The sequence below is a fragment of the Lipophrys pholis genome (genome assembly GCF_963383615.2).
Source record: "Lipophrys pholis genome assembly, chromosome: 7".
Classification (NCBI taxonomy): Eukaryota; Metazoa; Chordata; class Actinopteri; order Blenniiformes; family Blenniidae; genus Lipophrys; species Lipophrys pholis.
The window spans coordinates 3,277,152-3,289,007 of record NC_137638.1 but is presented as its reverse complement, the minus strand read 5'-3'; the positions used below and the strand labels follow the sequence as shown (position 1 = coordinate 3,289,007).

The 11,856-nt window shown below is 46.8% G+C and overlaps 1 protein-coding gene across 8 annotated transcripts in view; it reads right to left on the bottom strand.

The window, feature by feature from the left end:
• Positions 1-1,003: 1,003 nt before the first annotated feature.
• The window catches only part of LOC308111912 (ral guanine nucleotide dissociation stimulator-like), a 34,611-nt gene continuing 23,758 nt past the window's right edge, over positions 1,004-11,856 (bottom strand). For all 8 annotated transcript variants that reach the window (XM_080467042.1, XM_080467041.1, XM_080467040.1 and 5 more), the window contains exons 5-18: positions 11,503-11,627; positions 10,887-11,102; positions 10,712-10,815; positions 10,529-10,613; positions 7,187-7,264; positions 6,883-6,969; positions 6,761-6,793; positions 6,530-6,651; positions 6,094-6,189; positions 5,574-5,778; positions 5,351-5,425; positions 4,969-5,235; positions 4,262-4,376; positions 1,004-3,333 (exon numbers count right to left, since the gene is read on the bottom strand). In XM_080467042.1, the coding sequence (XP_080323168.1) occupies positions 3,158-3,333; positions 4,262-4,376; positions 4,969-5,235; positions 5,351-5,425; positions 5,574-5,778; positions 6,094-6,189; positions 6,530-6,651; positions 6,761-6,793; positions 6,883-6,969; positions 7,187-7,264; positions 10,529-10,613; positions 10,712-10,815; positions 10,887-11,102; positions 11,503-11,627 (1,784 nt within the window). In that variant the 3' untranslated portion in view covers positions 1,004-3,157. The remainder of the gene's footprint in view (positions 3,334-4,261; positions 4,377-4,968; positions 5,236-5,350; positions 5,426-5,573; positions 5,779-6,093; positions 6,190-6,529; positions 6,652-6,760; positions 6,794-6,882; positions 6,970-7,186; positions 7,265-10,528; positions 10,614-10,711; positions 10,816-10,886; positions 11,103-11,502; positions 11,628-11,856) is intronic.

Genomic DNA, 11,856 nt, shown 5'->3' with positions numbered 1-11,856 from the left:
GTAGATTACATATCAGCTCTGCATGAACTCAAACAAGAATTAAGAAAAGACTCCTGCTACTTTTATAAACTCAATGTTTATTCATATATATACATGAATATATTAATCTATAACCGAGAAAGGAGAGAATCTACAATGCAAAACAAAAAAAATCTTTATATACAAATCAATAAATAAACAGGGACAATTGTTTTTACATAGGGTTTGTGTGAGGGCGGACAAAAGGACAGACTGCATTTAGAAAAAGTTCCGAAATGCTTCTCTTCATGTGGAAAATGGCACTCCAACTCACTTTAGAGGAAAAGCAGGGGTTAAAATGAAAACACACACACACACTGCACCAGCTGTTTCCAGCTCATATGGGACACAACATCAGGTCAAATCACAAAAGGTAAGTAAGTCAATGTCCACACAGGCTACTACGTCACATCAACACTCGCAGGGCCAGGTCCACTCAAGACTCAGGGGGAAGTGGACGGTCTGCCTGTTCGATCCCCTGAAGACGGAGCAGGCAGAGGTCCAATGCTCAGACGACCGACACAACAGGACATCAGGACACGTGGATGAGCTCCAGTCCACCTGCAGCACGGACTACAACACCTCAAGACGATGAAGATGAGGGCAGACGATGGTGAACTTTATGACCAAAACACAATGTTCACTTTTACCACTTTCAAACTCATCTGGAGCCGCGGAACATGTCCGGCCTTAAAAGAGACGAGGACAGGGACGGTCCCGCTGTCTGATACTTTGCATGGAGACATTCAATTCAGGCCGTTTCACCTTTAAAAGCCATTTCAGTACACTTCACTTCTTTACACTTTTTTTGACCATTTCCCCCTTTACAGCAGCTGCTACTAATTTATTATTTAGAATCTCCTTTACAAACTGTTTCACCTTCATTTCCTCATTTTTGGTCATTTTTCATTTAAGCCGTCAAAGACGGGTTTTTTTTTTTACATTTGACCTTTGCAGCCCTTTTTTTTTTTTTTTTTTTTTTTTTAGCAGGAGACATTATTCTTCTGAAAATGAGCCTTTTGTGTAAATAACATTGAGAAGCAAGGTAAAATATGTATTTTTAGTGTGATTTAGTGAAAGCTTTACGGAGCTTCTGTAGGGCCACGTGGTCCGCAGGCGCGGATGTACAGTATGGCTGAAACCAGGATATGACTCTCAGAAAACATGATTATTTGTTGCATTGATAAGTGTTCAGAACGCTGCAGCAGGCGCGTGTAGTTCTTCACTCTGCTCAGAATGTGGAGTCCACAGGCCACGACTTCTTTTAGCATGGAATAATAAGTAAAACCACCTTCTGAAACGTGAAACGGATAAAAAGAAAAAGAAAAGAAAAAAGAATAATGATAAAAAAAACAAGAGCAGTTGTCTACATGGACCCGCTGAGGAACCGCGACCTCTCTTTAAACTTGTAAACTGTTCTCCAGGAGAAAACAGGTCGACACGAGTTCTCGGGGTAATTTTTCTTTTGGCACATGACGGGGTCACTGCTCACCACCAGCATGTCCACACGTGTTTACAGATGTTTACAACATGTCCACAGGTGCTCACAGTGCTGGTGTGACAGGCAGAGTGAAAGGGTCGAAGCTCACAGTGTTCACCAGCGAAGGCTTTTTTTTTTTTTTTTTTTTTTTTTATACATGTCTCAAGTGACGCACAGCAGGACGACGCCCCCTGCTGCTCGTCCACATATTGCTTCCTCGGGCCTTTGCGTATTAGGGTTGGGGGTTGGGGGTTGGGGCGCCTCATTCAATTTGATCCTTTTGGTGATGCACATAGAAAGAAAAAACAAAAAGGCAACACATGGTGGCAGTGCAGGCCACATCAACGTTTAGTGTTTAGAAGAGCGGAAGCGGAGGAAAAACCCAACCTGACACACTCCACGCTCGGTCCGGCACGAACACACGAAGCTGCACCCACAAGGTGTGTTCTGGTTTCTCCTTTCGTCAGTCCCGCCGTGTGGATCCTCTCCGTTTAATTGAAAAAAAATGATTTGACTTCATGTGGAGGCTGAATGTGGCGGGAAAAACAGGTGCAGGAAAAAAAAAGTTTAGATTCAACAGAAACGTGTGCTTTAGGTGCGTCAACACACAAAGAGTGTTTCAGGGAGGGTTTTTCCTCGTCGCACGCGCGCACACACACACACGCACGCGCACACGCACACACACACGCACGCACGCACGCGCACGCACGCACGCACACACACGTCTGCAGCTCTGTCATGGCACAACGAGAACGTGGCGATGGAGGAGCCGACGTGTTGGAGGAGCTAAACTTCGTCGACCGGTTCTTTCATGTTCAGGTCCAACGTCGCGACCGGGCCGGGAACGCTCTCGCCTCCGACTCTGGTGATGTGACGAGAAGGCGGAGCTCCGAACGCTGAGCCGTCTGAAGGGTGGAGACAGGCTGGGCTCCTCCAACAGGGCGGGCCGGAGAGAAACGGGTGAAGTTCAGCAGCATGCAGGGAGCTCTTCGGAGAGAACGAGCAGCACCATCAGAGAGATGCAAACAATGTCCAAAGCAAAACAGCAAAAAAGAAAAAAAGAAAAAAGCCTATTAACAAAAGCTCACAGTTCATGTTAAAAGAAGATACTGCACAGATGGTGTTAACTGATATGTACACGGGTTTTTTTTGTTTGTTTTTTTGTTCCATTTTCAGCTCACTGGTCCGTTCTTCTGTAGTGGCGACAGTTCATTCAGTCAGAAGACTTTTGTTTCATGGCTGTGCACATTTTGCTTCCCTCTCATACGTCTCAGGTCTCTCCTTCAGTCTTTTGTAACATGGCGGCGCTCAGAGGTCAAGAGTTCAAATCCCTCCAGGTCAGAGTCAGTGTGGGCATCAGGAGCCACATGGTGAAGGCACACGCACGCACACACACACGCGCACACACACACACACACACCAGTGCCTGTCGGTCCAGGTTGGGGGGAGGGGGTGGGGTTGTTCAGTTTCCTCACAGCGCTGAGTGAGAGGCTTCAACATGTAAACTGTTGTAAACAAAATGGAATGAATCAGCAAATCAAGTGTCTTTTTTCTCCCCCGACCCACAATCCATCGGGGCCGGCCCCGGTCCAGACCTCAAACAGGTGAGGGTCTCTCTCTGAGGTGGGGAGGGGGAGGGGGCTGGAGGGCGACCCCCCCTCAGAAAATCCCTTTGGCGATCTTCAGTCCCTTCTGCTTCATCCGCGGCAGCGTGGAGCTCGCCACGTTCTTGGCTCGCACCGGCCGCGCCAGCCCGCGCTTCTTCAGCACGAAGTCGTAGTTGGCAGTGGAGTTCATGGCGTAGAAGACGTTCGCGTTGTCCGGGATCCGAAGCTCTGCAGCACACACACACACACACACACACACACACAGAAACACAAGCAGTGAGTCCGGACTGATGATCTCCAGATGTTCCCTTCATGCTGTTTGAGATGCTTTGTGATCAATGATGAAGTTATGTAAACTTTAAAATCAATCACAGTGCTGGGTATCGTCTTTCTCATGAATTCGTTAAACTAAAACATCGTAGAATTGTTTTTGTTATATGTAGATCTTTTCTTGACTTCTGTGGAGAAAACTGGTGAAAACATCCTGGTTCTTTCGTCAGACATCGAGTCAGAAACGTGACGCAGGTCTCACGTCGTACCACGTGGTGGCGTAGTTCTTCAATCTACTCAGTTTGTCTCCACAGTCGATCCGGTTTGGGTTTTCATTTCAGGAACGGCTCATGTTTATGTGGCAACGTTCTGAAGATGATGCATGAAAACGGCAGAAACACTGAAAACAATGTAGTTTTCATGTTGGGCCACTAGTGGGTGCTGCTGTTTGTTTTTGTAATGAAACCGGACACACATTTTGCGTTTTCGCTTGAAAACATTGAGTGAACGTGGCCTCAGAAAGATCAAACGAAGAGGAGACCCTAGAAGCTCCAGTGACTAAGCATCATTATCTACAGCGACATACTCCACCTTTATCAAATGAAAATCAAATCTAACTTTATTTCTATGGTACTTTTCATCCAGTTTTTGGAGTACAAAGCGCTTCACATACTTTAAAAAACCTTTAAGTTTATACAGCAGCACAAATTAGGAAGTTCATTGGTAAAAAGTGATGTTTTAACAAACTGCGCACCTCTTATGACCTGATATCAGTCTGAAACTGGTTTTGACCGTATTATTCTCATTATTTTCTCACTGGGTCCTGCCCTCCGTTGTGACATGGTTTATTCAGAATGATGTGGAGGAAACACAGAAAGACTAGAACCTTTGTCCTCTGAGATTTTCTGCATGAGTTCGTATTCCTCGCTCTTCTCTCGCTCCAGGTTGTGTTTGATCATCGCCTTCCTGATGACCGCCGGCGTCTTGTCCTGGCTGGTCACCTGAATCAGGAGAGAAAACGTCACGTGAGCCTCGTGCCTACGCTCTTCACGTTTCACCTGACACGCAGGTGTAAAGAGCACAAAGACAATTTGACCGTGTTTTGAAAACTAGGCCTATTTTGACCAAACAACTTGAACACATCACTGTCGTCGTCACCGACGTTCTGCTTCGTCCAGTTTGTGTCTGAGTGCTTCTGAGCCGACCGAACAGAGAGCGCTTAATGAATTCTTTGCAAATCGAAGGAATTGCAAATAATTTTAATTATTCATTTATATTGCAAATCCTTCAGTGTCTTACTTTGTCTTCATTAAAGGACAGGAGGCCTACTGGAGGACACCATGACACAGTGTGAGGCCAACAGGTGCTACCAGCAGCTAACAGAGGCTGACAGCAGCAAACAGCCTCACACAGGCAGAGTGAGTGTTTGAAGCAGTGTTGTTGTCTCAGACCCTGAAACCTCCTCGTCACCTCGGTTTGGTGCAGCTCAGACCCTCGATGGACCGAAGGTCTGAGCTCCAGCTGGGTTTGTGTCTCCGTACCCTGCGGCAGTTCAGCCCATCAAATCCTGCTGACGTGTGCGACGTTGCTCACCAGGATGCTCTTGTACATGTTGCCGTTCTCCACGTCCAGGCTGACCCGGATGATGCAGCAGTCGTCCACCTGCTGGTTGTAGAGCGGCAGAGACAGGGTGGAGTAGTTGGACACGGCCGACACCGAGCGTTTGTGCGAGCGGGAGGCCGACAGCGGCGTGGAGGAGGACACGGAGGAGGAGGAGGCGCTGCTGGAGCCCGAGGCCGAGCCGGAGCTGGAGCCCATCCCCGAGGTGTCGAAAGAGGACAGCGACGTGCACTCCCAGAACTGCAGGGACAGAGACTGAGACATGTCACACTCGACACACCGTCTCAGAACAGAGAGAGAGAGAGAGAGAGGGAGAGAGAGACAGAGGGAGAGAGAGAGAGGACAGAAACATTACCGTGGAGGTGGAGTCTGCTGGTGGAGCTTCTCTTCCCAACACAGAGACTGAGAGCTTCACCGAGGGGGTCGAGGTCTACAGGGACGAGAGAAAGAGATAGAGAGACAGAGAGAGAGAGAGAATCGGGATTTAATCACAGATCTTTGACAACTATTATTCTAGGTGGTTCATCATCTGCTGTGGGACAAAGATGAGACTCTCCCGCCCTCCCTCTCTCTCTCACCTTCCTCTCGTGCCCCTCAGGTGAATCCGATAAGAAGCTGGGGTTGACGTCCTCCAGGTCTGACCCACTGGAGCTGACGGAGGTGACGCTGAGCGCATCCCCACTGTCACCCCCCCCTCCCTGGTACGGCCTGTAGTGAGAGTGGTCGAAGGACTTGGAGTGGGATCCCGAGGCGCCGCTGGAGCCGGCCTCCGTCAGCTGCCGGCTGAACACACAGAGTTAAGCAGCACGTCAGCAGTCTAACCCAAACCCAATCAAACGGCTTTGTTCAGTAGGTCAGTGGGTCAACATGATAGTCCTGGAGCGCCCTCTGCTGGACCAAAAGGTACACTACATCAAACTGTCTGAAGGTCCTAACAGAGCCCCAGTCGCTGTGTGTGTATCACAGAGTTATTTCCATGGAAAAAAAATTGGATGAGGTTGATATGATGTTGATGGGGTTGGATATGAGGGTGACTGGAGACTGGAGGACTCAGCCCCTGTGTGAACAGTGTCTGTCCTGATTGGTGTTTTCACTCACTCGCTCCAGCGCTTCATGATTCCTCCGTTCTTCTTGGCTCTGAGGGTGTTGCTGGCCGACTCGGACAGAGGTTCAATCTCACAGGAGAGGTTGTAGCTGCAGGAATCAACAACAACAAGTGTCATCAACTCACAGTCCTTGTATACAGACATACACATTCCCTACATATTCTATCATCAGTCACTATAGACAGGGAGGACAGACACAGGTTCTATCAGTCTTTTCTCCACAGGCAGGACTGACAGACCTTCTGACTGACCCTCTAACTGTTCAGTCAAGCCATTTGACCTGATATAATCATCAGTGTTCCTCGGGCCTTTCTGATTAAATCTGCCAATCTTCTGCACATGAGAAACTAAAGTTTACTCGATCAGCACAGAAAAGGTGAGACAGTTGAAAGAAGTTTGAATGAGACCGATGTGTACGAGTTCCTGACCTCTCGGCCTCGCTGAGCTTCTCCACACCAGCAAACCACTCCCTGAAGTGGCTGTCCTGAGTGAAACTGTAGTTGTTGGAGGCCAACTGAAGCAGTTTGATCTGAGCGATCACCTCAAACTCCTGCAAGCAGAGAAGATATGATCCTGCTGAATGCTTACCATGGATCGTGTGAAAGAGCTTCTCATCACAGGTTATACGCATCATTTTCAAACAAGAAATCTGAACTTACCTTTCTTCTCTTCTCGAAGTTGATCAGACCTCCCTAGAAAAAGGTAAAACAACATAATGAGTGACTGTTAATCTTTGGTAAAAAGCACAGACACTAAAACAGGAGTGAGTGAAGCAGCTGACCTCAGTGTAGTCCTTCATGGCCGTGTCCATCATCACCAGGTCGGTCAGAAAGGTTCCCAGGTACGGGATGGTGCCCTGCATCACCCCCTGTTCACACCGGACACACATGTCAAAAACAGCCCAGAGCCAAGCAACAACGCTCTGAAAACTCCTCCAACGACAGTCCTCTGCAACGAAAGCTTCTTTCAACGGACAGAGGAAGGACTGCAGTCCCGTCAGTGGCCTGTAGGCGGAGCTGCTAATTCACAAACTCACTCAGCCGATGTGAGGCGCCTGTGCAAAGTGATAAGAAGAAATATCTCACCAGGTCCCTCTGCTGCTGGTGTCTCCTCTGAGCTCGCTTGGGATTAATTTCCAAAGTGGCAAACTTAGAGGTTCCCTCCTGCAGAAAAACATCACAGTATTATATTCTGTACATGTAAAAAGTGCAGACAGACACAAAAGCAATAATATAATTGATCTCAAAGAAGAGTGAAATACATCTCCAAAGGACCTGCAGAGTCAAGTCCTTTATTTATCACACACAATAATTATACATGGTATAATGTGCAGTAAAATCGAGTACCCACCGAAGGAGTTTTTAAAGGATAGAAAAATATAAAAATAAAGAAAAATTTACATTTAGAACACAATTAAAGAAAATAGCACACTATATTACAATTCCAAAAATAAAGGAAATTAAGGCACACGAAGGACACAAGATAGTTAAAAAATAGATAAATATTGGTAGACCAGTGTCAATAGTGCAAGTACCCAATATATACAAGGCAAATTGTCGGGTCTATGTGAGGAGGTCCTGAGGTCGATTCCATGGTTCATCCTCATAGGATCCAAACTATGTTCAGGACTGTCTGCACTAAAAAGGCCACAGGACCAGAGGACACATCTGCTTTTCTGCTCACATCTTGTGCAGAAGAGCTCACAACATCCTGGTACCCCGTCTTCCAGAGAACTGTGGACTCATAAACACCATCCCAAGTGTTTGGGGAAACAAATAAATCAATAATCATTCCAGGCCTGCAGCTCTGACTGCCATAGTCATGAGAGGATGACGGTGACTCTGCTCAGGAGGGAAGCGGATACAGACTCCCTTCAGTTTGCACACAAGCAGGGTGGTGATGGTATCATCAGCATCACACATCTGGTTAGCAAACCTCATCCAGGTGTTTGCTTATGCAGGCGTGTTGTTTGTTGATTTCAGCTCAGCTTTCAACACCATGCAGCCGCACACGGTTTTGGAAAAAAGCTGAGTGAGATGAATGTGAATCCTTAACATCCTCAGGTGGCACAAGTCCTCCTGACACAGCCTGTCAGGGTCAACTGCACCTTCTCTGAGCCTACACTGATGAGTTCAGGCGTCCCACAGGGCCGAATCGGCTTCCCGGGCCTCTTCACATTGTACAAAATGATTAACACCTCACTCAGGGAAGTTTACTATAAAGTAAAGGTCGCCTGCTGGACTATTTCTCAGAAATAGAAGAATTGGTCCAGTGGTGTGACCAAAATCATCTTGTGCTGAACGTGAGGAGGACAGAAGAGGTGATGTTCGATCCAAAGACTGCTGGTGACCACAGGCCAGCCGTCATTAAAAACCAACAACTGCCATGAAGATTATGTGGAATCAGGAAGAAGCATCCTTCTCTCCAGACGCTCCATGAGCTGCCCGTCACCAGACACACACAGAAAGCTGTGTCTGACCAGACTCACAATTGAGCCATCATGTGCTGCTCTATGTGGTCCGGTCCTAACTGCAGGAGCCGACAGCCCTGGGTGATGCGTTCAGGCGCATCACGTAATTCCAACCTGCTGCGTTCCGTGGCTGACCGATCGTCCTCCTCAGAGGAAAATCTAACCGATGAAATACTTTATCAACAGAGATAAAGGCCTTCGTGTTTGTTTATTTTTCACTGTAATTCACTATCCCGCACTATGAAAGACAGATTTGTGGTCATTGATGAAAATATGTGCAGTCCTGTAGTGAAATTCATGCCGTTACAACGTGGACACCTGCGGCTTATAGACAAGCGCGGCCTATATGTGTACAAATTCTTTCTTTTTTTTAATTTGGTGGGTGCGGCTTATATTCAGGAAAGCTCAATAGACCGGAAACTATGGTATGTGTATACACACTGCAAATTATTTGGTACTTGCCAAGACTTAAAATCTTAAAATCTCAGTAAAGAGAAAGAAAACTGAATGTTAAAAGCTTCTCCTTGGTTCGTAGTTGCATTTTCCACAGTTTAAGACAACTGTGAAGACCCACAACCGGAGCTCAATTGTTGAACGTGTGCGGTGTGTGGATGACAAGGACGGGTGTTGAGGTGATGATGTAACCACCTCCAGCTGGACGGGCCAGATAGAGGGAGACGTACCACCCGGAGCGCTGCCCTCAGGCCTCAGCTCCTTATCTGCACCTGCCAAAAGGTTTCCTCCCTTTGACGTCAGCAGGGATTCCCTCAGAGGAGGGAACTGCTCTGGCTCACCAGGACCACCTCACTCCTCCACACACACTTTGGCCTCCACTCACTGAATCACCGGCTAGTGGCGTTAATGCGAGCCTGAAACTCCCCCCAGATGTTCTGGAGGTCCGATGTGATGTTTGAGACTGAATTCCAATATCGTCATGAAGCCACTGGAAACTCTTGCCGAGTGTTAAAAGTTAAGAGTGTAACAGCGTCTGGACGACTTGGAGGTGAACTCCAGCAACAGCCGAGTCTCAAAAAAAAATCACCCGATGAGCTTTTCAGTGTGGCCACCAGTCTTTTTTTTTTAGTTTCCTGTTCAACATATGAGGTGGAATGAAGTGATGAGGTTGAAACACACTAGTTCACAGATCTGGGGGTGAGTTCTCCTGGACAAACTGGGTACGTTTCTTTATTACACCAAAGTTTAAGAGTAAACAGTTAAAGCGACAGTACAAATGCTCGAGAGAATCTGATGTGGATCTTTCACATATCTTTTGGAATTGTCAGAATATAATTATGTGATTATGTAAGTGATTTCTGAAGAACTGCAAGGAATACTAGGTTATAAGATTCAAATGTGCTGCAAAGTACCGTATATGTGCAATTTCACTGAAAAGAATGTAATGGAAAACTATAGATACTTAATTAAAATACTGTTAGGGGCAAACAGTTTCATTCAGGCAGGCCTTTGACCTGCAGCGGCTCAATTATACATTTTTGTATAACTGTATGTTTTTCTTGCTTTACTAGATTTTAGGTTTGTAGTGCTGTAAAGCACCTTGTGACTCACGTCTGTGAAAGGTGCAATATAAATAAAGTTATATTCTGTTCTATGTAACAGAGGCACTGGGGGAAGATTGACCCAATGGATGAAGAGAATTGAAGACATCTATACACTGGAAAACCTGACCCATAAACTGCGACTACAAGAAGGACAAATGGACACAAATGGACTGAATACAAGACTGGAGGAAGGAATAATTAGTATATCCATTTGTAATGTTGATAATCAATCAATGTTCATGGTTTTTGTTCCATGTATGTTTCTAAAACCCAAATAAAAATCTAAGTGGCAAAACAAAAAAAAAACCAGGTTGAAACCTGATTCACTTGTAGATACAAATTTTTAAACATTTGTCTTTTTTTTTTTTTTTAATTATGATGATTATTTGGTGTCTCACCTTCACTAGCAGCTCTCGGCTGAGTGAGTAGTTGTTGTCGTCGGAGAAGATCTCAGACAGTTCTCTGAAGGTTCTGAAGCCCTCGCTGCAGGCAGAAGGACGGAGGTCAGTACAGAAGCTACAGACAGAGGAGGACCTTCGGATCCTGGGACTCTCAGACCGCGGGAGCTGAACTACACCCACCGTGACACCTCCTCCCAGGTCCTCTTCAGGCGGTGGATGGCGTTGCACTGCAGGGCGGAGAGGATGGCTCGCAGCGAGGAGAAGTTCTTTAAGATGCGACACTCCTGCACACAGCAGACAGCGGCTCAGAAACACAGTCTCCTCCTCCTGTGGGTGGAGAAGGGGGAGCACTCACCCGAGCCACGTCGATCCAGCGCTCCAGCAGCCGCGCCCTCTGGGTGGGCTTCAGCGAGGGGTTGCTGAGGCAGGTGGTGATGACACAGTTGGTGACGGAGTTGAACTGAGCCACCGTGGCTCTGATGGTGGGAGCCAGGTGCTCCTTCCCTTTCTTATCCCTCTGAGACCAGATCCCTCCCAAACAGTGGTAGGGAACCACCTTCTTAAACAGGTCCTGAGAGGACAGAGGAACCGCCATGTTTTTAGTTCAAGAGGGAGGAAAACATGGTCAGCACGTAAAGGACTAAGAGTGGATCTCAATAACAAACATGCAGACTTGTTGAAGAGTTTTGGACTTCTTCTTTTTTTTTTTTTTAATAGAAGTGAAACTAAGAATAAATTGTTCTGTTCTCAGGAGAATCTGAGCCCACAGAGGTCTGCTCTGCTCAGTGTGCATGGTGTGTGAACACAAGAGATGTTCAAGGCCGGCCGCAGTGAGCACACCTCTGATGAGGATCAGCTCAATGGTGACACAGAGAGACCCGAGATAAGCAGGTCAAACCAACAAAACTGCCCCAGGCTTCGACCAAACTGTGGGAAATATCATTAAAACACACACAAACACGCGTCCTCACCGCGTCCATCAGAGTGAACTGCTCCGCCACCATGATGGGGTCAAACGACAGGAAGCTGAAAGCAGGAAGTTCGTCCTCAAAGCCGCTTTCTTCCTGCGTCGCAAAAGGGCAGCCGATGTGTTCGCCTGCAGAGAAACATGCACCCATCTCAACATCAACTCGACAAAACACAACTCAGTCCAGCTCAGCACATCTCAACACAATTTAATACATTTCAAAACATCTCAACAAGCAAAAGACAGCACTGGTTATTATCTTCAAACCCAGACTTATTGATCTTGGCTCAGTTTCTGCTACAAACACAAATTTGAAATTCTTATAAATTACATTCTGCACATTCAGCTTCACTGGACT